This window comes from Heloderma suspectum, chromosome 3 (assembly GCF_057233095.1).
Source record: "Heloderma suspectum isolate Gila_16-S chromosome 3, 16-S_ref, whole genome shotgun sequence".
Taxonomy (NCBI): domain Eukaryota; kingdom Metazoa; phylum Chordata; class Lepidosauria; order Squamata; family Helodermatidae; genus Heloderma; species Heloderma suspectum.
In genome coordinates this window covers 212,366,249-212,390,527 of record NC_139460.1, presented here as the reverse complement: position 1 = coordinate 212,390,527, position 24,279 = coordinate 212,366,249, and the positions used below count along the sequence as shown (strand labels likewise).

The 24,279-nt window shown below is 45.4% G+C and overlaps 1 protein-coding gene across 1 annotated transcript in view; it reads right to left on the bottom strand.

Annotated features, from left to right (window-relative positions):
- Positions 1-24,279, bottom strand: part of LOC146350709 (hexokinase HKDC1) — a 51,070-nt gene that overhangs the window by 12,636 nt on the left and 14,155 nt on the right. The window contains exons 2-11 of the mRNA XM_084845450.1: positions 14,349-14,511; positions 11,304-11,452; positions 10,687-10,806; positions 9,928-10,023; positions 8,531-8,630; positions 7,475-7,658; positions 5,074-5,229; positions 4,173-4,406; positions 2,914-3,218; positions 71-219 (exon numbers count right to left, since the gene is read on the bottom strand). Of these exons, the coding sequence (XP_084701576.1) occupies positions 71-219; positions 2,914-3,218; positions 4,173-4,406; positions 5,074-5,229; positions 7,475-7,658; positions 8,531-8,630; positions 9,928-10,023; positions 10,687-10,806; positions 11,304-11,452; positions 14,349-14,511 (1,656 nt within the window). The remainder of the gene's footprint in view (positions 1-70; positions 220-2,913; positions 3,219-4,172; positions 4,407-5,073; positions 5,230-7,474; positions 7,659-8,530; positions 8,631-9,927; positions 10,024-10,686; positions 10,807-11,303; positions 11,453-14,348; positions 14,512-24,279) is intronic.

Genomic DNA, 24,279 nt, shown 5'->3' with positions numbered 1-24,279 from the left:
GTATTTAAAATCAGTATTTTCAATGTATTTCAACCAACAAAAGACTTAACCATTTGCTTTTTAAGTTTACCTCTTCTCCTGTTCCTTGCATAATTTCCAAAGGAATGGCAAAGATTTTGTTGTACATTCGGACAGACTTGCTTCTTCCACTTCTGATTTTTACAAGCAAAACTCTGAAATTTGTTCCCCCAAGATCAAGGGCTAGGAACTTTCCCTTTTCTGTAACAGAAAAATCAATTAAGATTTTTACTCAAGTCCTAATCTCAACCATCAAGCAGAAGGGTTGTTGGAACATTCCAGGCAAACATATTGACTTGAAGCTTCTTGTTCAGACAAAAATGGCTTTTTACCTCTATAGGTCCCATTGAATTCTATGCAAATCAGATTTATGGTGTTACTCCACAAATTTCATAGTTCTTTTGTTTTTTGTATGAAAAATCTGTAGCTGCACAATGCTGATTAGATTGACCAACCCTTGAAAATTTTCTCAGAAGGCCCCAAATTCAAACAATACTGCCCCCCCACCCCCAAGCCACCCGTACTACATATGCTAGTTCCAGGCCATTCCACACCTCATCGCTTCTTGTTTCTACCACTGGAGTGGAAGGAAACAAAGGCAAGCAGGGACAAGGCCCCAAGGCACTTTTGTACTGTGATTTCTTGGGAATCAGATGTATTTAATTCACTATGTCTGATCTCTACAAGCCCTGAGCTTAGCTCGATTGGACCCCAAACTACATGGTGGGCAGCGGGATCTTCACGACAACGGAATGAGAAGCATATTGGAGTATTACCCAGATTTTCATGGAATCGGCTTTGGTCTGTTAGCGACACACGAAACAAGGTAAGCCGAGTGTAGCATACCTTTAAAATCCGATTTTCGGGGATCACACAGCACTTGAAAGGAACATACTTCCGGGTGGCGTGGGGGGAGTAGAACTGAACGTCATCAAACTGGCAGGAGCTGCTCAACCAATGAGAGAGGCTTGTTTCCCGCCGCTGTCCAAGCTCCCCGCAGCTACTACATTATTATGAATGGAGAGCAACTGATTTTCCCTATGTGTGCAGATTTCCCTGAAGAAGCCAAAATCCCCAGTTCTCCAGTGCAGCATCTGAAGGCTCCCCCTGAGAGCTTCCCCCCACCCCAATTTCACCACATTCCAGCAATCTGCCACGGAATTTGCATGCCACTTTTCCCCATGTGCGCATTTTTGCCTATTGCTTCCAACCCTCCTTTCTCCTTCTCCCTGCTTGCAGTGAGAAACTCCAGTAAATCTGAAAAATTGTTACTGCGATAAAGCGGAGAAGAGACTTTACATAACAATGGAGAAATGACTTTACATCAGAGAAACTACAGAACATCAAAGAAGCACAACATCGCAATAGAAAGTTAAGACAGCAATGGAGAAGCGAAAAAGCACTTTAGGGTGAGTTACTAAAGTTAGCCTTTAACGCTTTCACTCCACGGAAGCAAGATTTATTTCTTACTTCTGAGTAAATATGCACAGAAGGGAAGAATATGTAAATATCAAAAGCAGGCTAGCTACAGTGAATGAGTGTCTGCATTGCCATGGTAATGTGAGGGGTCGCTGCTGCGCTCCTGGGGATTTTCTCAATGGGAAAAATTACTTCCACTGGGGAAATAAGAGGGAATAGGGGGTCCCACCCCCTTGACTACATCACTGCCAGGTCACAGAAGCACACACCCAGGATTTAATGTGGGCGGGGGGGGGGGGGGGATGGCACACTGTGGTAAAACCGCCAGGGAGCCGCTTTCAGTAAAAAAAGTTGGAGTAAAAGGAGTTTCAGAAAATGCGGCTTTTCAAGAGAGAAGCGGCTGGTTGGCAGTGGATTGGTGACAATGTCATCTGTCGCAAAGGAATTCAGATTGCTCTAGCTTCGCACTAAATTGCCCGGGAAGACAGCCCCAGGGCAAATGCTGCTGCCCTGTCCAAATACCTCAAGGTGCAATGCCAGCATGAAGTTCTCACGTGCCGTTCCACACCTTCTTTTACAGGTAACTTCCTACTTGACACTTCTTGCTTTGAACTGAATGAAGTTCCCATGCAGATGTGCCCTTGATAATTATTAACCCAGTTCACATTAGGAACCAATCACCATGGTAGACACAGATTTATTTTTCCCAACTTACACAGGAAGTCTGAGCATACTATGAGTACCTGAAGCTTTGGCGATTGATTAACATCCTTACAAGACATTCTGCACTAGGGGTCCCCAATATAGCACCTGCAGGACCTCCAACAGCACCCACAGCATTCTCCCCTTCCTGCCCCCTTCAAAAAAAGTGTTTTAAGAAATACCTTGGCAAAGCTTAGGGCAGTCTTCTTTCTCTCCCTTTGTAGCCTCTAGCTTTACTCTTTCTCTCCCCTCTACTTTGCTATTTCCCCCCTCCCTCCCAGCCCTTAGCTTTGCTATTTCTCTCCCCACACCTCCTTAGCTCATTGTTTCTCCCTCTCCTAGGCTCTAGCCTCACTGTTTCTCTCCCCTGCCCCTCTTTACCTCTCTTCTGACTAGCCAGGCCCCCATGGCAGCCATTATGAGACTAGCCACATCCTCTGTGTGGTGGTGCCCACAGGCATTTTTCAAATTTCCAAATGTGCCCATGGGTCCAAAAAGGTTGGGGACTCCTACTCTACACAGATCAGGAGCTGCATGTATGTCTTTTTGCATCCCATATTTACCATTTGGGGGAATAAGCATGTGGCAGAACTCTGAATCAATTTCCCTTAGACATTTAAGGAACTTGATATCCAGGGAAAAACTTCACAAAAAGCTGTTCCACACTAGTTTTTCGAAGACAATAAGTAAAACTTTCATCACCTGAACAGCCAAAAGAAACACTCAGACACAATCTGTAGTAGATTTGTGGCAGATGCTCTTCTAGGCCCCTACCTGTTCCATCCGGAGTTCCACAAACAAACGTTGGCAGCATTTTCACAGTGGCTGTAGGCTGCGCTTCTTTCTTCAGGCCGTACTCCATTTCTGCCCTCATTTTGTTTCTCACATCCATGAGGTTCTCGTTGGTTAATCTGAAAAGCGTCAAGACCTCATCGATTTGTTTGCGCTGAGACAATAGTCTGTACGCAACTGCAGTCACCATTGCAGCTCCCTTCCCACTGCCGCTCTCGGAGAGCAAAAATCGAACATCACAGTTGGGAACTAGCCTTCTAACTACTTTATGGAGCCGCTTCGCATACCTAAAAGAAAAAGACTGTTAAGTGGTTGCAAATATTACGTGCATAATTTATACATTTTAAATACAAGGTAGCACACGCCGTTGTGCTTCATGGCCTCCTCCCTCCTGTCACCTTGCTATTTTTCAGATCAACCAAGAAAATCCTTTCAATGATGCCACCACGTCCACGCACCAGAAGCACAGAAAGAGGTATGTGGGGTCCTACAAGATCCCCTTGAGATACCGAAACTCCACGAGACCTCCTTTCTGGTGATCAGGCTGAGCTTTTAAGGGGTCAGAATATTTCCTTAGTCTTATCTGGCCTGATTATGCATTGTCATTTTAAAATTATAACCCATTCCAAACTCTAGGCATGGGACTGGCTAATAGTTGAAACATGTAACCTAGTCATTTTTTTAAACCTACCTCTAGAGTTACTCCGTCACTGTTTTTAAAGCAACCTGACCAGAGTGAGTATTTTCTTCTTTTTCTTTCTTAAAACTTTTGCTATTAACAAAAGAGGGTGATTTTCTTCTCAACTCTCTGTTATGTTTTAAATTCAGCCTCAGTGCCAGCTAATGAGCAGTTTTACACAACAATGAAGTAAGGGTCTGTGCTGGATTAGAATGAAGGTGCATCTAATCCAACACTGTCTCAAATAGTGGCCAGTCAAGTATCTCTGGGAAGCTCATCAGCCAGGCATAATAGCAATAGCCATTTCCTCATTTGACCCCAGCACCTGATAACCAGAGACATACTGCTTCTGACCGTGGAAGTTACATGAAGCTATCACGGCCCGTAGGTGTTGGTAACTGTGAATTTGTCTAACCCTTTTTCAAAGACATCTCTGCCCGTAGCCATTTTATTTGCATACAATTAAGTGACTTACTATATGCAGATGAGCAATGGTATTTCCCCACCTCTGGAAGAGGTGACAACCCTCTCTACTCCAGGGAATTATTAAGCCTGGACTTACTGAGGGTGTGTCTTATACAGGGTTCCATCCATTCCAACAGTTGTTCGGAGCCTTGCCAATTTTTTATTTTTGCGAAGGCGTGTCAGTATTGCTGCCAAGGCTGCAGCACAGAGGTTTGCTGAGCGAAATGAAACAATAGTGCAGACGTGCTGAACAGCAATGCAATCATCTTCAGATGGGGTCAGGCCCAATTCTGTCAGAACCTCTTTAGTATTGCTAAGGCCTTCTTTATATCTAATGCAAAACCAAGGAATAAAAAACAGGCATATGAACACCATTTCAGTAGTGGGACGGGGAGGCAACAGTCAGGCACTTTTTGTGTGGGGCAGAGACATAGTGACTTTTGAAATTTGATCATACATGGTCAAAACTATGGGGCAGAGAGGCAGGGGGAAGAAAATGGCTGCTCCCTCTGACCTACCTAAATGGCATGCCTGAGTCTAGCCTCTACTTGCACCCCCTGCCATGACTAGAACTTCTGTGAGGCTGCTATAGCTGCAGCTAAAGGTGAAGACAGAACCAAGCTGTCCAAAACTCAGCCTCAATCGGGGCCCGGCCCATAAATTTTTCTGCCTAAGGCCGACAAGCCAATGGCACCCCCCTGCCCTCCCCAAGTCAATGTGTATATATACTACCTAAGTCCCGCCATGTTATTTTGGTACGCAAGGCAAAAAAAAAAAAATCCCACACACACCTCACCACCTTCCCTAGCAAGAAAAATACAATAACTAATGATCTGCTGCCTTTCCATGTTACCCAAGATCAGCTGTCTGAGGTGGCTGCCTCACTCTGCCTAATGGTAGGATTGGCCATGGCCGTGCTCTAACAGATTGCAGCTGAAGGAAAGAAAACTAGTTGCACCTATGGAAAACTATCTGATGAACAGACTAAAACCGCTTACTTTTCCATGGCAGCTACATGTTTCGTCTCAATCTTGCCCTTGGTACAGAGAGCTGTTGATAACTTCCCGTTGAAAAGCAGGCCTTCCCTCACCATTTTCACAAGAATGAGTCTTACAAGTTCTCCTAAATACAGTCCGCTAATCATCTTCTCAAACCTGTCATTACACAGAAAACAGTCATTAAATACTGCCAAGATCCCTAGTGATTTCTAATGGAAAGTACATTCCTTTGATAATACTCTATAAATATCTAAACTATATCTTAGTATATCAGGAAATGCAATTCATAACTACCTGATTGATTTATTGATAAATCAATTACTTGACAGCCATTAAAAATACAGGAGGCTGTTCATTTCTGTGGTTCCTATGAATAATACACATCCTTCCAATATGTCATATGCTGCAGAATACTGTTCAAAATATCACCCTGAAAGTCCCAGTTTTGTTGGTTTTAGAAGCAGCATGATTGTAGAGAAAATGTAATCCTAAAGGGCTGGAAACCACAACAGACTTTGAGCTCATGCAACACTGAGCAGGATCTACAAGCTGGAAATTCATACGTATGGTACCCATCCCTCAGCTGCTCCACTGATCATGCCAAGACCATTTATCTCAGGATTCCCACCAGGAAGAAAAACTTATCCTCTGTATGAAGACCTGCTTTTTTACATAGCTCAGAAATTTATTTAATATCAGCAATTCATAAATATCTTTAAATAAATAAGAGAATGTAAATCAAGTTTTGAACATTTAGAAAAAGTTCTATATACAGATTACTGTTACTACTGCAAATGGGGACCCACAAAGTATTGTAGGAGGAAAGAAGGAAGCCAAGGACTCTTTTGGTTCCTTTGTTCTCCTCCCAGCAGGAATCGCTTCCACAGCCCGTTCAGCATCTCTGTGTTCTCAAAAAAATAATTAGGGCGCAGAGAAAACACAAGGAGTGCATTTTCTTTGAGCCCAGTTTCTCACTCAGCCTCCCCACCTCATCAGTCACTTTGGAGGTAGAAGGATGCTGGGCTTGCTGAGCTCCAGGGATGTCGGAGACATCCGCAATGAATTCAAATGAGTTTGGATTGCTATGAATCTAATCTGCAGATTCTGCAGCTGACGGGCTTTTTTTGGGGTCACACCAATTCTGCAGGCTTGCGGACCATTTTTTCACTTCCGGGAGTGGGGGGGCAGGGGGGTGTTGCGCTAATTCCTATTCGCACTAATGTACAGTTTCACAAATGCACTAACACTAACTAATGCAGATTAGCGCATTAGTTAATTTTAGTGCATCAGTGAACAGATGACAGAACAAAAGATGCCTAACAATCCATGAACCACAGACGGAACAGATTTAACAAAATGCATACATCCCTACCCCCAAGCTAATCAGTCCACTGGACTCGGGGAAGCGGCATTCAATGCACCCTCCCCGCTCTGCTATGGATTCATCAGCACTCCCATCACCAAAATGCTTGTGGGCTGGAGGGAACTGGCTCAGAGAAAGTGCACCGCAGAGAGCACGTTTCCACCGAGGTCCAACTTATCAGTTTTGGGCCCAAGGTCAGCTGGGCAAGTTCCACCAACCTCAGCTTCCAGATGGCTCCTGTTGGGCTGAGGGAGAAGGAAGCTTGTCTCCTCTCAGCCACCTTCCAAGCACTGTGTTCCTGTATCCCTGTCTTTATTTCCCCCTCCCTCCCAGCCTTGTACTTGACTCAGGGGACATGGATTTTCATCTTCATGAAGGGCACAATTATATGCATGTTTAAACATGCTGGCTGGGAAATGCTGAGAGTTGTAGGACTTTTTTCTGTCTAAACATGAATAGAATTGCACCTTATAAGTATGTGACCTCAGAATGAATGTTTTCTTTACCGAATATGTTTCAAAGTATGTCCTCCTAATACTTTGGAACTATTTCAAATTATGTATCAAAGAAGTTACTTTAGCTAAGGCAAATATACTGGGTGCAGGAACTGCTTCCTGAAATCTTGTAATCGGATTAGTTTCTGAATATTACTGTTCATAGTCTTCTTTTTTTTTTTAAGGCCATCCATCTATAAATTATCTGAACCAGAAAAATATGAGAAAGTTGGGGCCACCTCCTCTTGTAACCATTTGGAGCCAGTATGCATGTCTTAAGAAGGGTGAAGCTCTTCAGATATTTCATCTCTACCCTCCCTTTTGGATTTAGGACTTATCGGATTCTCTGCTCAAACTCTCTTCCCAGGCTGGACTACAGGTCTCTAAACATAGCGCTCAGCACCAACCACCAAACCTTACAGCTGAACTTATTCAATGCTACTTCTGTCCCAATGTTATGTCATGGTTATTTTAAGACTGCACACAGGCCTAGTAGCTATATTGCTAGAGAGATACCTTATACCAAACTGGCAACTAAACTTACAATTGTTTCCCAGGATTTATAGACCCAAAGTCAATCTCCCTGTCGAATTCTGTCCGGATGTCATCCAGTGATGCATCATCTCCAAAGGCTCCCCATTCAGTGTTAATGCACATCCTTCCTTCATCACCTTCCACAAGGTCAATATTGCTCATTTCTTCCATGTAGCAAGCATTTGTACCTGTTCCTGAATCCAGCAGATTCATTTTGGATGGGGAGAAAAAAGCAAAGAGATGTATAGATGCCATTGTTGCAAAAAAACAAAAACAAACCCCACACAATTTATTTATTTTCTCCATTTATTAATCACCCAATAGTAAAAACTTCTCTGGGCAACATATAGGTTGAAATAAATTAAAATCGTAATTCCAATAAAACAAATAGAAATCAATAAACGTGAAGAAAACGTGTATAAACCAAGCAACCATATAAAAATTGAGATTAACACCTTATCTGCTGCCATCACATAATACAGAGAGCCACAAAATGATTTTTACAGAGCTAAAACAACCATGCTAAAACATAGCATGATGCAGAGATTAAGATGTTAAAAGAAATTATCTTACAAAGTCTGAGAGAGTGGCCCCGTTCACACACAATGACCAACCCACAGTTTGCTCATAGGAGCAAGTGAGCGTGCTGGCTCCCAACTGCTTACCCGCTTCTGCTTTGTTTCCACTTTGCTAAACAACCCAGGAACATCCCATTCCTGGGTTGTACCCATGATGTGCAAACCTGGAACTCTGGGTTGTTGAGAGAGAAACATCCCAGTGTTTTAACCCTTGGTTGTCTAGCAAAGCAAAAACAAAGTGGAAGAGGGCAAGCAGTCAGAAGCCAGCACGCTCACTCCTGTGAGCTCTCAAGCAACCCATGGTTAACAAACCATGGGTTGTTTGATCATCTGAACCAAGTTAAAAAAAACTGTATCTGTGATTGTTGTTTTTAACTTTTCTCTGCTTTGTGAAATCCAACATGGACTGAATGGTTACAGTTCTAGAACACTTTGCTTTAAGTTAAGCCAAGCTGACCCCACCTCTTGTAAAAATGTTATAGAATTACCAATAATGACACCAACTTCACACCACTGATCGTCATATCCACAGGTCATCATTGTTCCCACTGTGTCATTTACCAAAGCCAAGACATCTACATCAATGTCCTAATGGGCCAAAAGCAGCGTATCAGTACAGTTAGAATGAGATCTAGTCAGATGTTTACAGGCATTCATGCAACCAAATTCTCTGTGCCTCTAAATGGAATGACCTTAATCCATGGCCTTTCCAAAGTGAAGCTGGATGAATTTCAGACAAAGTGTGGGTGCACCCTGCTTCAAACTTGGAATTTTACAGGGGTTCCAGGCATCATCATCTTCAATTTGTAACCCTCCCATGTGTTTTTCCACTGCATCTTCCATGTTATTCCTTACCACAAAAAAGTAAGTTAAGATGGAAAAGACGGAATAGGTGTTCTGTGCCTTTTCATTGGTAGTGCTTGGAGCTGTCCATCTGGAAGGACCCCTTAACACTGCAAAGGAAGCAGATCAAGTAGTCCCTTTTTTACGGGACAACTTTCCCCAACCTGGTACCCTCCAGATGTTTTGGACTTCAACTCCCATCAGCCCCAGCTAGCATGACCAATGGTCAGGAATGCTGGAAGTTGTAGAGCTTTTCTACAAGAGGCTGTTAATTGGCTATTAAACTGCTGTATCTACTTTCGGTTTCATCGCAGAACTGAGATCCAAGCACTACAGGCGGAGCATTTCCTCTCCTGCTTTTCCACTCCATAACTTCTAGGTGGCACTGCGGTATACCAGAATACCATAAATATACAATAGGAAATCACACTGTCTTTCACTTTCGCAATTAAATGCTGCATTTTCCCTGCTCTAAAAAAGCTCAATGAAAGTGCCGGTTAAACACAGAAGTGAAACTGGAGGGTCACGACATTATCTAAAGAACCCGTAAACAACTGAGTTGGCATGATAAATGCCTACACACGATGAATGCCTTGTTTGGAAAAGACTGAGTCCAAAACATCTGGGGGACACTAGGTCGGGGAAGGCTAGTACAGGAGAATGTTTCACAAGAACTATTTTATAAAGAAGGGTGCTTCCAGATGAGGCTTTTATGGTGCCATCGCCCTGCCTCATTCATGGACATTTTCGGGGGGCGGGGGAGATTTCTACTTGTGATTGTCCTGTGTTTTATTACCGCTTCTTCCATCTTTTTCCTTACTGCAGAAAATCTGTTAAGGAGAAAAAAATGGAACAGCTGCACAATGCCTTCTGACTGCTAGTGCTAGGGCCTGAAAGCACCTGGAATGAATGGGGCAATCCCTGTTTGTGCAGGATTCTGTAAATGCATCAGAGTCCCAGCATGTACACCTGAGCTACTAGAGAACATATACTGTTTTCTGAAAGAAAATCACATTAGAAATTATTCTAACTCTGAACTTGCCTGGTGTTTCCTGAGGGCTTCACGGAGAGATCTCACCACATCTGTCTGCTGTACTCCTCGGACTTTAAAATGTTTTGTCCAGGAAAGCAGCACACCCTTTAAAAAAAACACACATTTATTTTACTTATTAGAACAACAAAATGCCCTCAATGTACGTGTGGTTTACAGAGTGATGTAACAGAAAGGCAATCTCTCCCCTGCCCCCCACCTACTATGTTAAAATAATGACACACTTTTTCAAGACTATATTCTTTGTCTAATGAATCCCCTAGCATAGTCAAGCCAACAGTGGTATGCATGCAGCTGTAGCCACCGCTACTACAATGGCACCCACTCAGCTCTGGAACCCCAGTTAATAATTCTGCTGAAGATTTCGCCTGTTCCTGAAACTATATATAGGCTGCCTTTACACTAAAGAAAAACCCCGCAGTCCTCCTATTCTGGAGCCTTTCTGCATTTATTGTGGGCTCCCAGATAGGGACCACGTGATTGCTGAGTGGGGAAGCTTTTAATTTTCAAGGTCCCATAGAAGTCAATGAAACAGCGCCATCTAGTGGCTGTTTTAATCACGTAACATTCCGAGTTAAACAAGACCGTTCGTTCTGGATCTTTTGGGGACAGAATAACCAGGAAATAGCTCTGGATGTGCCCTGAAGGTTAATGACATCTTGAAAAGGACCCGCAAACTTCCGTGAGTGAGCAATCTCAATAGCAGGATAAAAGCTCCATGTGAAGGAGCCCGTAGTGTTGGACACTTACCTCATCTAATTTGCTCTGTCTACAAGGAAAAGAAAAGGTAAAGCCAAGAGGCAATTTCTTATGCTTTATGTCCTTTCTGTCCATGAAGTCTGCAAGACAGTCCACTACATGTTGAAACAGCTGCCACAAAATAGAAAAGAAACACCAGGCAATTATCATCTTATTACATATTCATATATAACAGCTTATGCATTGTATGCCAAATAAAGGCACTGTGAAGCTCAAATGGAGCAGGAAATAAAACAAGGTTTATATTAACCATGGTTATATTTCCAGTGCAATGCAGTTGCTAAAAAGCCTTCAACCAAAGCTGCATCTTCACAGGGTCAGTTGTAACCTAGTTACCTTCATTTAACTAAAAAAGCTAATGCATATTCTCAAGATCTTCTCAAATTGTGGCAGATATGGTTTTTAGTAAGCCATGTCCACTTCCAGGTAGGATTGCCATAAATTGTGGTGCTCCTTACAGCTATTCCTGAAGAAGATATGCTTTGAGAGCTTACAAATATTAAACTTAAATTGGCCCAATAGAAGACATGTTTTTTTTAACTTATTTCGCGTCTCAACATACATTCAACCATAGGAAGCCAGTCCCAAAGGCAAAAAGTGCTACTTACATCAGTCCCGCTCCCACGTATAATTTCTTTAGGGGTTGGATAGAACTGACTCTCCATGTGAACGTTTTGCTTCCCATTTTCAGACACTTTGACCTTTAGGACTCTAAATTTGGAGCCTCCTAGGTCCAAAGCGAGAAAGTCACCCTTTTCTGTAACACAGATAGAAATGGTTGGATCTTCCAAACTTTTCCTAACTGCACATCATGAACCCCAACAGATTCTGAATATGGATAAAAGATATGAACATTTATTACTGCTATTCTCAAAATAGTTTTTAACAGCCAGATCTTCTAGAAACTCAGGATGCACATAAGGCCATATGAGCTTCTTAAAAGACAATTAGCTGGGTTTTCTCCAGAGACATCTTTGCCAGGCATCTAGCATTACATTACATAGCATTCCTTGTATCACAGCAGGCAAGTGCTTTCCCTAGTCATGACCTGGGATTCTGGAGAAATTTGAGATGGCCTAAAATAAGCTCGGATTTCTAAGAATCCGACCTGCAAAATCCACTGCGGAGCGCCCCCCTCAGGCCACGCAGAGTCCGTGGACTTTTGGATTATTTTTTTAACTTTCCCAAAATTTACACATATAAATTCATAGGAAAATACGTACATGTCTATTGAGGAAACATAGAATGGAACAGGGGACAATACGCTAAATGTTACGTACTACGGTACATTATGTAAATACTTATGTAAATACTTACGTAATTATTTGTGTATTTTTCCGCATGACGAAAAAAAATTTTGATTCCATCTGTGGGCAGACGACGGAACAAAAGGCACCTGACACATGCTTAAAGTCATTAAGGACACATGACATTGTGGCCACTTTGCACCCACCCCAGAGTTTACCTGTGTGGGAAGCTGCAGTTTTGCAGAGTACTTTTACTCTGTTGTTTTTCTTTAATTCAGCTCCCCTGCAGTTCAGCTGCTATGTGCCCACTCCTCTGCTTTAAATTCGGTATGATGGGGGAATTCCTAGGGGGGTGTCTTTCACCTGGCCATGCCCTCAGTAACCTAGGTAACTAAAGTAACTTGCCTGCCTTTCTAGCACATCAAAGCCCTAGAGTGCTCTTTTAAGCCTTCAGAATAGCTCTGCACTTCCTTTTTGCCAGTGGGATTAATTAGCCTCCATGATGATGCACTTCCCTGATGTTTGCATTACTTCGCTTCCCCAGTGTCCTGTTAAATCGCTCCCCCGATATTGTGTAAAGTTGCTTCTCTGATGCATAAGAGCTTTATCATGGTAGCAATCTGGTGAGGACCCAGGATCAAGGGAGCCTGTCATTGTGATCAGGGAGAAAGTGCCAAAGAAGGAGAAATGGGGGTGGAAGCTATAACTCCACGACAGTTTTCTGGAATAGGGAGAAACTGTGGGCAGGGCTGCTCTCAGTGGGAGCCTTCAGATGCTGCACCTGCGAATTAGGGATTTTGGCTTCTTCAGGCAACAGAGAGGGAGCCTGGACAGAAGCGGGAAACAAGCCATTCTCAATGGCTGAGCAGCCCCTGCCAGTTTGATGACATTCAGTTCTACTCCCTCCATGCCACCCGGAAGTATGTTCCTTTCAAGTGCTGTGTGACCTGTGAAAACTAGGTTTTAAAGGTATGGGACACTCCGCATAATATTCCAACATGCTTCTCATTCCGTGGTTGTGAAGATTCCCCCCCCCCCAGATTTCAGACAGGGGTCTTTTCCTGCCCAAATTAGATGCCACAGATTGAACCTGGGACATTCTCCATGCAACGAACACATATTCTCTGCTACAGCCCTATGGTAGTGCAGCATATCTGCTTCTTGCCCTCCTCTCTTGCTCATTTATGTACCTGTAGCCAGAAGCTTCCATACACCACATTTGGCCAGAAGAAGAGGCAGCCTCTGCAGGCGCCAGAGTGGGAGGAAACTGAACTGCTCCTAAAGCTTAGTTGCCTAATTACTGGCAGCAAGAACTTTAAGCTAAAATATGTTGCCATTTTTGGCACTTTGACCTTGCTGCTCCTTTTGCCTTTGGCCCCACCCATTACTGGAAGGTGGCCTCTGAGAGCTTCTTTGAAATGGAATTCGGCCCTCGGCCGAATCTGCACCCTGTCTTAAAGCAATCATGGGTGACCCACAGCGTGCATGTGGCTCTCCGAAACCTTGCATGGATGGATGCCTAAGCAGTCACTGAATTTGGCCACCACCTCCACTGAATTTTCCTGCAAACCACACTCCCACAAGCTTGCTGTGGGGAGTATGACTTACATACGGAGGATGATGAGTGGGAAGTGTCATTCTTGAGAACTATCCACCTCAGGAAAATGGTGTTCCCACAGCCTACTGAACAGCTGTTTCTTGGGTTGGTGGAGGAAGCAAGTTTATAATGAGAAGGACAGCAATACCATCCTCACCATGAAAAATGTATATGGGAAGGATGGTGCAGCCCCACGTGCCAGTTCTCTCCATGAATGTATGAGGGGTGTGAACATGCGAGGGATGAATGTGAGCGTGTGTGTGCACGAGAGGGGTGTATATGAGAGGGTATGTGAGAAGTGTGAGGGGTCAATATGAGTGTGTGTGTGTGAGAGCGTGTGTGAATGGGGGAAGGCTGTGCATGAGTGTATGGGAGTGGCGAAGGGGGGACCAGCACTTGCTGCACAGACCACTAGCCCAGACCTCAACCTATCACCACATGCAGCCCTCAGGAGGCAAAAAGGTTGCCCACCCTTGCCTTAAAGGAATACAAGCTATGTCCAAGTTATAGCATAGCAACCCTCACTCCTTTTACTCTAGGGCATTCTACCCCAAATTAGAGGACTGAGGTTTTCCAGCCTTCCTTCACTGAATTTTATCTACATAAGCCTTCTTCAATCACAGGGGAAGCAGGGAAGACATGTAGCTGCATTCCCCCTCAAAATACCTCTAAGGCTTCACATTCCTCTCCCTGTCCCACAGCTCTTGACTCTGTAACAAGAGGCCTTGGTAAAGTCTTGATGGAGCTATCAAAAATTGTCCTCTTATCATTATTAATAGTGACAGAAGAAATCCAAAATGGCTGCTTACCTGAGCCATTAGGAAGTGAGCGCACAAACGTTGGCAGCATTTTAATTGTAGCTGTTGGACTGGTGTCTCTTCCCAGGCCTTTCACCATCTCTGCCTGGAAACGGCTCATCACATCAAGCAGGACCTCATCGGAGAGACACATGTGGTAGAGGTACCGATCAACCTGGGGCAGGACAAATAAGATATTTTTACTGGTGATTAGGAAATAAGTAGTGCACTGTCCTGAAGAGTTGGGGGGGGGGGTTACACTGGCTAGTAGTGACTCACACACCCAGGAATACATGCACGCATAGCTAAACCCCCAGAAACCAAGACCCACGGCGAATCTCCACAGCAACGGGTTTTGTTTGCTCTCCACTTTGCTGTGTTTTTTTACTGGAGTCAAATCTGCTCCATCTGGGAACACAAGGGGGTCAAAAACCCAGATTATCCCAAAGCTAGCCTGGGGCTCTCAGCAGGTCACACGGCAGTTTACTGTGAATTGTTTGGATGGCTACTGGGTAGTCTCATCCATGTCATCATTTAGAGAGCCTGTTCCGACTCTCCCACTCTCACCTTGTTCCGCCCCTTCTGCTTTCTCTGGCCACTGTGTGTGTTAGGGCACCCACCCTCCCCAACCTATGTCTGACAAAAAGAGGAACATGATGATGATGATGATGATGATGATGGGGAGAATCCCTTCCTAAATGGGAAAGCTGAAATGTGAATTTGAAGACTTATTTGTGAACCCAGTCCTTCAGCGCTCACCCCACCCACCCCAGTTTCACCGTATCCCAGCAATCTACTGTGGAGTTACTGCTCCCCACCCCATTTTCCCCAATGTGCGCACTTTTGCCTACTGCTTCCACCCCCACTTCCCCTTCCCCCTCCTCGCAGTGAGAAGGCAAGATCATTACTGCTATAAAGCAATAAAGCGGAGAAGTAATTTTACATAACAGAGAAACTACAGATCAAAGAAGCACAACATCACAATAGCGATCTAAGAGACCAATAAGAGCGCAACTGAGAAGGGAAAGAGTGCTTTAGGGCGAGTTACTACAGTTAGCCTCTAACCCTTTCACTACAGGGGAGTGAGATTTATTTCTTACTTCTGAGTAAACATGCACAGAAGAGGGGGACTGTTAAAGACTGAAAACAGGCTAACTCCTGTGATGGAGTGTCCCCACTACTGCAGTAATATGGGGGGTTCTTTGATGTTCTCTGGTTTTTCAGTTATTATGTAACATCCCATCTCCACTTTATCACAGTAATGTTCTTTCCAGTTTACAGGAGGATTCATAATGTAGTAGCAGCGGGGAGCCTGGAAAGGGGCAGGAAACAAGCCTCACTCATTGGTCTCCCCACCTTTTTTTAGTCTACATCCAATGTGAAGGATTGCTGGAACTAATTCCAACCTTCCTGCAAGGTAGGAGTGCTCTGGAACTAATTCCAACTCTCCTGCAAGGTAGGACTGGCCAAACCCAGCCTTCAAGTCCCCCAAACTACCCAGTAGCCACCCTCCTAGGCACTGAAATTAGCACTGAGGTTAAACAGAGAAAATCACACCAACTAAAGTTTGGATATATATTTATTAAGGAAAAAAAAAGGGGTAGAGGGAAAAGGAAGAATAGGAAAAGCAAGTTATACAAAAGGGCAAAAGCCAAATTATTTATACAAAAACCCTTAATACAAAGAGAGCCTTGTAACCGCACACCCATGCAAAACAATAAAGCTACCTGGCCTATCCTTAAACATACCTAATTATGGGCCTCCCAGGATAGCATCCAGCCATCAGCAGGTCCAAGAACCACCAGAGCAAAGGGAGACCCCATGCCTCTACCTCAGCCCTCTTTTAAAGCCTAGCCCTGGCAACCCAGGGTAGATTTCCCTTAGCCAGTCACCAGCTCAGCTCCTGGGTGAGCCACCCTTGCCTCCGAAGAAGCTGGAACTTCCCACTAAACCCAGTTGTTATTGCTCCAACTAACAGGGACTCTTCCTGGCCTTGAGCAAAGGGCTGAGGAGCCTCTAGATAACATACAATTCCAGGTGGTTACATCAGACGTGACAGCCTGGCCTAACCTCATGGTGGATAACATGCTGTCATTCTTGACATCCACCCACCCCATGCCCCACTTGTAAATAACTCCACTGTCCACCAGGCGGCTGTGGTTGGTGAAACTGGAACGCTTACTTTGGGTTCACGATGGAGCAGCAATGCACTATTTTGGCATTGCACTTTTAAGGGTGTTTTTTTTTTTTTAAGGCAGAGGCTGCTGAGCAGAGTACCCCTATATTTTCAGGGGGATGGCCATCAGAGGTTAGTGGTAGGCAAGGCTAAGTAAATACCATGAGGTAGCTCAGAACTCCTGAATGGCTAGCTGCAAAATGGCAGAAACATAGAGGAAACACAGGGAGGGGAAACATTGGGGGAACACCCTTGACCGGGGTCAGTGAGGTCATGCCCAGGTGAAAGAAACACCCCTGGGCAGGGCTATCATGCCGATGTAAATGTGGAGGGTTGGTACACACCGCAACAGAAGCGCAGATAAGCTAAATTAAGGAAAACAATCGGCCTTAAAATAGCCTCAGAAAAACTGTTTTTTCCACAAAAATCTCTGGGATGGCTGCAAGATGGCCACGACCTCATGTGCCCTGAATGACCTCCAAATGCAGCCAATTCGCAGTAAATCCTTGTAGACACCCCCTAGCCTTCAGGCACATTTTCTCTACAGTTTTTTTTTTACCAGTTCAAAATAGGTTTGCCTGTCATGCTGTCCCCCGATTTCTCCAAGTCTTGCAGACTTGTTAAGAAGCTTCAAACTCTTTGTTTGCGATCCTATTCCTACCCCTTCACAGACTTCCAAGTTCCTAGTTTGGAAGCATAGAGGTTGAACAGATTTGAATCTGGTTTAAATATGCAGCATTAAAAAAAACTGCCCTTAAAAACACTGCTCTGGATGACATGGTCCTTGAGGAGCAAAGGTAAATTTACAGGCACTGTAGGAAGAATGCAGGGGAGTGGATGGTCACATAGAAGGCTGTGGCTGGTTTGGCCTACAGATCTGAAGGTCCCCATTCCTCACTGATAATACAATAATTATTTAAGGATCTGTATAAAAACGTTCCATAAGGTTTTGAATGTAAAAGTCCCAGGGGAACATAAACTTTAAATGAGTTTATTAACACCTTTGTTTCTTTCAATTTTATTATAGATCCGGAGAGCTGAAATATGATATAGCATTGTGCAACCGTGTAAGTGATGTACATAAATCATCCTTTATAGATATTTCTCTTCCTTTAAAAAATGTGTAACTGCACAGCTTCACAGTGCATCTTCCATGTAGATGTGAGTGTAACTCTAAGCTGTTGCATTCATCAAAAATGGGCACCTTGTAAGGCAAAGGAGAAGCAAAACATGGTTGTCCTTAGGGGCATCATTACACCTGTGACAACTGCTTTCTTTTCTTTTCCAAACATCACTCAGTTGAAGCAAGGTTGACCCAAGATATTTTGCTGCCTGAGGTGAAGGACAAGATGGCAGCATCATGACACCCCCTCTACTTCCATATAAAGCCAGCCAGACAAGCAGATTAATCTTCCTTTAACACTGGTGACAGGACAGTGTCCTCCACTGCATTTGAGGACAGTAAGCTATCTTAGGAAGGGCAGGGCAGACCACGCAGGACATACAGCTCTCTCCTCACTGCCACTTTTCAACCCCAGCATCTGCAACCTGAGGTGACCTCACTCTACCTAATGGTGGGGCTGTCCTTAAGATAAGGTCAGTTTTCCAGCACAATCCCATGTAGACTTTCAGGCAGGTTTTATGGTGGGTATTCCTATAAGGCAACCTTCCCCAACCTGGTGCCTTCCAGATGCTTTGGACTGCAACTCCCATCAGCCCCAGCCGGCATAGCCAATGGTCAGGAATCCTATTTTTCTTCTGCTCCTGCCTCACAAAGGACCCACATGGTCCAGTTAATGCTAGGAACACTAACCCAAGAACTGCTGGCTTTTCTATGGTAAAAGGGAGAAAGAAGCCATGCTTTTCTAACCTTGTAGCCTCTGGTGCATCCCAAGTTTAGCCCAAAGCACGGCCTATTCTAGTCTGTTTAGCACCTCCCCATTTCATTTTCAGACTAGACCAGATGTGGGCAACTTGTGGCCGTCCAGTTGTTTTGGCCTACAACTCCCATCAACCCTAGTTAGTGTAGCCACCATCTGGAAGGATACAAATTGCCCACCCCTGATCTAGACAATGCCTTATCTGGAGATCTGAGCTTTTTCCATCTTCCTTGATAATGTCATTTTCTCTCCCGCCTTTTTTTGTTTTATTTTTGTGCTTCAGCATGACAAAGAGTTTTGATTAACTTAAAAGCTAGCTTACTTCTTTGTTTAGTCGGTCCTAACAGAAGCTATTAACCTCATGTTACTTTTTTCCTAAATTGACTAACTCAGCTATCTGCCATTTTTGTCTTTGTAAACAATAATCTCACTTTCCACTTATCTGAGTTTCTGACATCCAAACACTTAGGTAAACCAATTAGCAGAAGTCAGATCAAAGAGAATACTATGCCTTCTCTTCCTCCTCACCCACATTCCTGCATCTCTTTCCTCCCACATCATCTCCTTATTTTTCTTCTAAAACACTGGTTCCCATTGCCAGGTACAAGGCAATTGTGGTCAAGGGGCGGGGCAGGTAAATTCCAAGGAAGGAGAGGATCCTGCAGCCATCATAGCCAGAGACACTTTCCTCTTACAGAATATGGAAGGTAGGGTGGCCTTTTGTTTGTTGTTTATTCAGTCAGTCGCTTCCGACTCTTCGTGACTTCATGGACCAGCCCACTCCAGACCTTCCTGTTGGCCGTCGCCACCCCCAGCTCCCCCAAGGTCGAGTCCGTCACCTCCAGAATATCATCCATCCATCTTGCCCTTGGTCAGCCCCTCTTCCTTTTGCCTTCCACTTTCCCTAGCATCAGCATCTTCTCCAGGGTATCCTGTCTTCTCATGATGTGGCCAAAGTACTTCAGTTTTGCCTTTAATATCATTCCCTCAAGTGAGCAGTCTGGCTTTATTTCCTGGAGTATGGACTGGTTTGATCTTCTTGCAATCCAAGGCACTCTCAGAATTTTCCTCCAGCACCACAGTTCAAAAGCATCTATCTTCCTTCGCTCAGCCTTCCTTATGGTCCAGCTCTCGCAGCCATAGGTTACTATGGGGAATACCATTGCTTTAACTATGCGGACCTTTGTTGTCAGTGTGATGTCTCTGCTCTTCACTATTTTATCAAGATTTGTCATTGCTGTCCTCCCAAGAAGTAAACGTCTTCTGATTTCCTGGCTGCAGTCAGCGTCTGCAGTAATCTTTGCGCCTAGAAAGACAAAGTCTGTCACTGCCTCCACGTTTTCTCCCTCTATTTGCCAGTTACCAATCCAGCTGGTTGCCATAATCTTGGTTTTTTTGAGGTTGAACTGCAACCCAGCTTTTGCACTTTCTTCTTTCACCTTCATCATAAGGTTCCTCAGCTCCTCAGGGTGGCCTTTTACATATCTCCAAAAAGAGGAAACGCATTACACACACACCCCAAAAAGGTCAGGAAAAAGGGTAGCAGTTTGCAAAAAGATTGCATATATGAATGTATAGTTGTAGATGCAAATTTAGAAATAATTACTATAATTTAAACAGAAATACAATACACCCTACTGCTGTGGGCAAGACTGCAACCAGGTGACCTGTGTGCCTACTCAGTCTGCTGCCCAGGTTGATGGGCAACTTCAAGAACCCTGTTTGACCTTCGTAACATGGTCCTTGATCTTTAGACTGGACAGCCCTTCAAATAGAGGAGGCTTTCCAATAGAGGACTGCCCTCTGACAGACCTTCTAATAGAGGACACATGGGCACCTGAACAGAGGCTTAGCATTCTGGGCCACCAAACCTGTTATGCTGGTCATGGAAGCTGCAGAGAAGCAAGGACACTGCAAAATGCAAACTGAGCCTGGCTACAGCAGCTCTCCTTCTCCTGCCTTGTACCCTGGCTCACTTGCTTTAGGAGGGAGTCTGTTCTAGACCGCTTCTAATGTCTGTATTGAATGAGTGCCTCAGATCCTTACATGCACAGCAGTGGATGGCAAACACACAGCTATATGCATAGATAATGTGCATTCACCCGTCAAAAAGATGTTTGCCACTGAGTGGGTGGTGGATAGAGTTTAGGAGGTAAAGCAAGTTAAAAGGGGGCCTGAGTTCAAAAGGTCTGAGAAACACTGTTTCAAAATAAATTCCTTTAATGCTGCTAGTTATATGTAAACCCTACATATATCACCAGAAGCATAACATTATGTTTAGACAGCAAGTTTCCTATAACGAGTCATCTGGAACCACTGGCCTCCTGTGAGGCCTTGGCAAGGCACTTTGTGGATAAAATTGATCGGATTAGGAGTGTTATTCCGTGCACCGTGGCTACAGTTAGCAAGCAAGAGGCGGCCTGTGGCAAACCGGTTTTGTGTGATCGGTTCCAGCCTCTTCCTTCTGATGAAGTGGACAAGGTGCTTTCATCTGTAAGGCTGACCACCTGCTTACTTGGATCCTTGCCCATCTTGGCTCATTATGAGCTGCTGAGAGAGGCTGGGTGAGGGGATCAGGGCGGTGGTGAATGCCTCCCTTGAGGAGGGAGTGATGCCATCAGCCCGCAAGGAGGCAGTGACCGCTCTTAAAGAAGCCCTCCTTGGATCCTCAAGTTTTGAACAACTTTCGCCCAGTTTCGAAGCTGCCATTTTTGGGCAAGGTGATGAACAGGTGGTGATGATGCAGTTGAAGGCACACTTGGAAGAAGCTGATTATCTAGATCCATTTAAATTGGGCTTCAGGCCTGGGCATAGGACAGAAACGGCCATGGCCGCCTTGGTGGATGATATGAGGAGGGCTTTGGATAGGGTTGAATGCTCCTTCCTTGTTCTCCTCGACCTCTCAGCGGCTTTTGATACTGTTGACCACGGTATCCTCCTGGACCACCTGGAGGGGTTGGGCATTGGAGACACTGCATTACAGTGGTTCTGCTCCTTCCCCTGCAGCAGGTACCAGAGAGTAGCACTGGGAGAGGTGGTTTTGGACCCGTGGCCGCTCACGTGTGGGGTGCCACAGGGTTCCATCCTCTCCCCCATGCTATTTAACATCTATGTGAAGCCGCTGGAGGCTGTCATCAGGAGGTTTGGGGGTGCGGTGTCATCAATATGTGGACAACATGCAGCTCTGACTCTCGTTTAAATCTTCCCAAGGTTGGCTGTAGAATCCCTGTCCAAATGTCTGGAGACGGTTAGTGGCTGCATGGGGAGGAATAAGCTGAAGCTGAACCCTGACAAGGCCGAGGTACTTTTGGTGGGAGACAAGCAGAGGTTGGGGGATGTTGACCTGGTGTTGAATGGGCTACCCTTGAAAGACCAGGTCTGCAGCCTGGGGGTCATTTTAGACTCCCAGCTGTCCATGGAGGCTCAGGTGTCAGCTGTGAGTTGGACGGCGCTGTACCAACTCCATCTGATACGGCAGCTGCACCCCTACCTTCTCAACCATCTGCTCCTATCGGTAGTACATGCCCTGGTCACCTGTCATCTAGACTACTCTATTGCGCTCTATGTGGGGTTACCCTTGAAGACGGGTCGGAAGCTGCAGCTGGTACAGAACGTGGCGGCTCGCCTGATTAGGCAGCTGCTGGCGTGATCACATCACTCTGGTGCTGAAGGAGTTGCACTGGTTACCAGTTGTTTTCCAGGCCAAATTCAAGGTGTTGGTTTTGACCTTTAAAACCCTATATGGTTCTGGCCCAGCCTATCTCAAGGAGCGCCTCCAGCAACACCAGACAAGCCGCTTAACAAGATCAGCCTCGGATGGCCTTCTCTCTATCCCATCAGCCAGGACAGCTAGGCTGGTGAGGACAAGGGAGAGGGCCTTCTCTGTGGTGGCCCCCACTCTGTGGAACTCCCTCCCTAGGGAACTCTGCCATGCCCCCTCTTTAATGAGCTTCCGCCACGCATTAAAACGTGGTGTTCAGGCAGGCATTTGGGGTGGGTTAGGGTATGATATTTAGAATATGATATTTTAAAGTAGAATTTTATTGTTTTAAAATTGTATTGCTGCACATCGCCCAGAGTGGCCGGGTGACCGGCCAGATGGGTGATTAAGAAATTCAATAAACAAATTAAATAAATAAATAAATCATTATGTACAGAGCAACTGTAGCAAAATTCCCTATGGTCATTCAAGTGAGAGACTGTGATAGATACAGAAGACCACAAGGTTCTTTACAGCAGGGGTGGGCAGTGAGTAGATCTCCAGATGTTTTGGACTTCAACTCCCTTACCATTGGCCAGGCTGGCAGGGGCTTTTGGGAGTTGAAGCCCAAAACATCTGGAGATCTGCCCATCCCTGGCTTCCCCAATCTGGTGCCCTCCAGATGTGTTGGATTACCACTCCCATCATCCTCTGCCAGCATGGCCAATAGGAGGGCACCAGGTTGCAGAAGGCTGGCATACAGAACAGAGAAGATTAGGTGCAATTGTAGTTGACACAGTTGAGTGTATATTCAGTGCACACTAAGGCACGATTTAGCCAAAATTAAGCACACTGTAGAATCCCGCACAACAGAGATTAGCATATACTTACTCCCCCATTGAAATCAACACAACACAGACGTACTTAATTTTGGCTAGATCATGCCCTTCATTCAAAATAAGTATAGACTGCTTTGCTAGAATTAGAAATGGGCCCATTTTGTGAGCCACTTTATGCTAGGAATATGCCGCATCCAACATGCCAGATGTCAGAGCCAAAGGGCTGTATAAAGATTTTATAATCGTTATAACTATCCATTTGTCAGGGTAGAAACTGAGCCGATAGAACCCCAGAGCAGTTCTGATTCTAAGGAGGATCAGCAATCCATGGGAGAGGAGCCAGCTCATCCCTCACAGGCACAGCAGCTGGCAGAGATTACTCCTGCCGGCATTCCTGAGATAGATAGTGACCCTGGAAATGAGCAAGTGTGGGAGAGGGGCTTGCTGGACGCTCGACACAGACGCAAAGAGCGATGAGCGATGGAGGGCGCGGAAAGGAGGCGTAGCGCCCGTTTGGTGTGCACGCCTAGCCTGCCTACTTTGGAAGACCTCATCCAGACCTGCCTCCAGATAGATAGTCGGCTGGAGGGCCGCCAGCAGACCCGGCGGGGCGCCAATGGCCAAGATTTCCCTCCTCCCATCCCCCCTGTTTCCTGCCCCCTCCCCCACCCCCCACCCCTGCGGTGGGGGCGGAGGACACCCCGATGCAGCTGCGAGCTACCCGAGCCCCACTGCCGCTGGAGGAACTAGAGCGGCAGCGCACTGAGCACTGATGCTTTCATTGTGGAAAACTGGGATATTTTGCCAAAACCTGCCACGCTAGACCTGCAGCTCCTCTGCCTCCCCCTCCTCTCTTTCCTCTCCCTTCTCCTCCTCACCCCCAGGCCTGACTAGGCTACCCCCCAAGCCTGTTGGGGGCCTCCAGTGTGAGGGTCGGTTCCACATCCAGTGGGTGCCTTCCGCAACCCCCCCACCCTCCCATTTGCTATTGCATGTTCACCTCCGCTCCTCCCAGTGGGGTGGGGTGGAGGCCCTGGCTTTAGTGGACTCGGGGGCTATGACCAGTTTCATGGATGAAACCTTCGCCCTTTTCCACAAGATTCCTACCCTGCCTCTTCCTGCCCCCTTGGCAGTGGAGACCATCGATGGGCGTCCTCTTTCTTAGGGCACGGTGACCTGGATTACAGCTCTGCTCACTCTGCGCACCCAGTCCCACATTGAGCAGATTCAGTTTCACTTGGCCAAGGTTCCCCAATACCCAATCGTGCTGGGTGTTTCCTGGCTCTCTAAGCATAATCCTCAGATTTCTTGGGAGCTTCAGTAAGTGGACTTTGCGTCTCCCTACTGC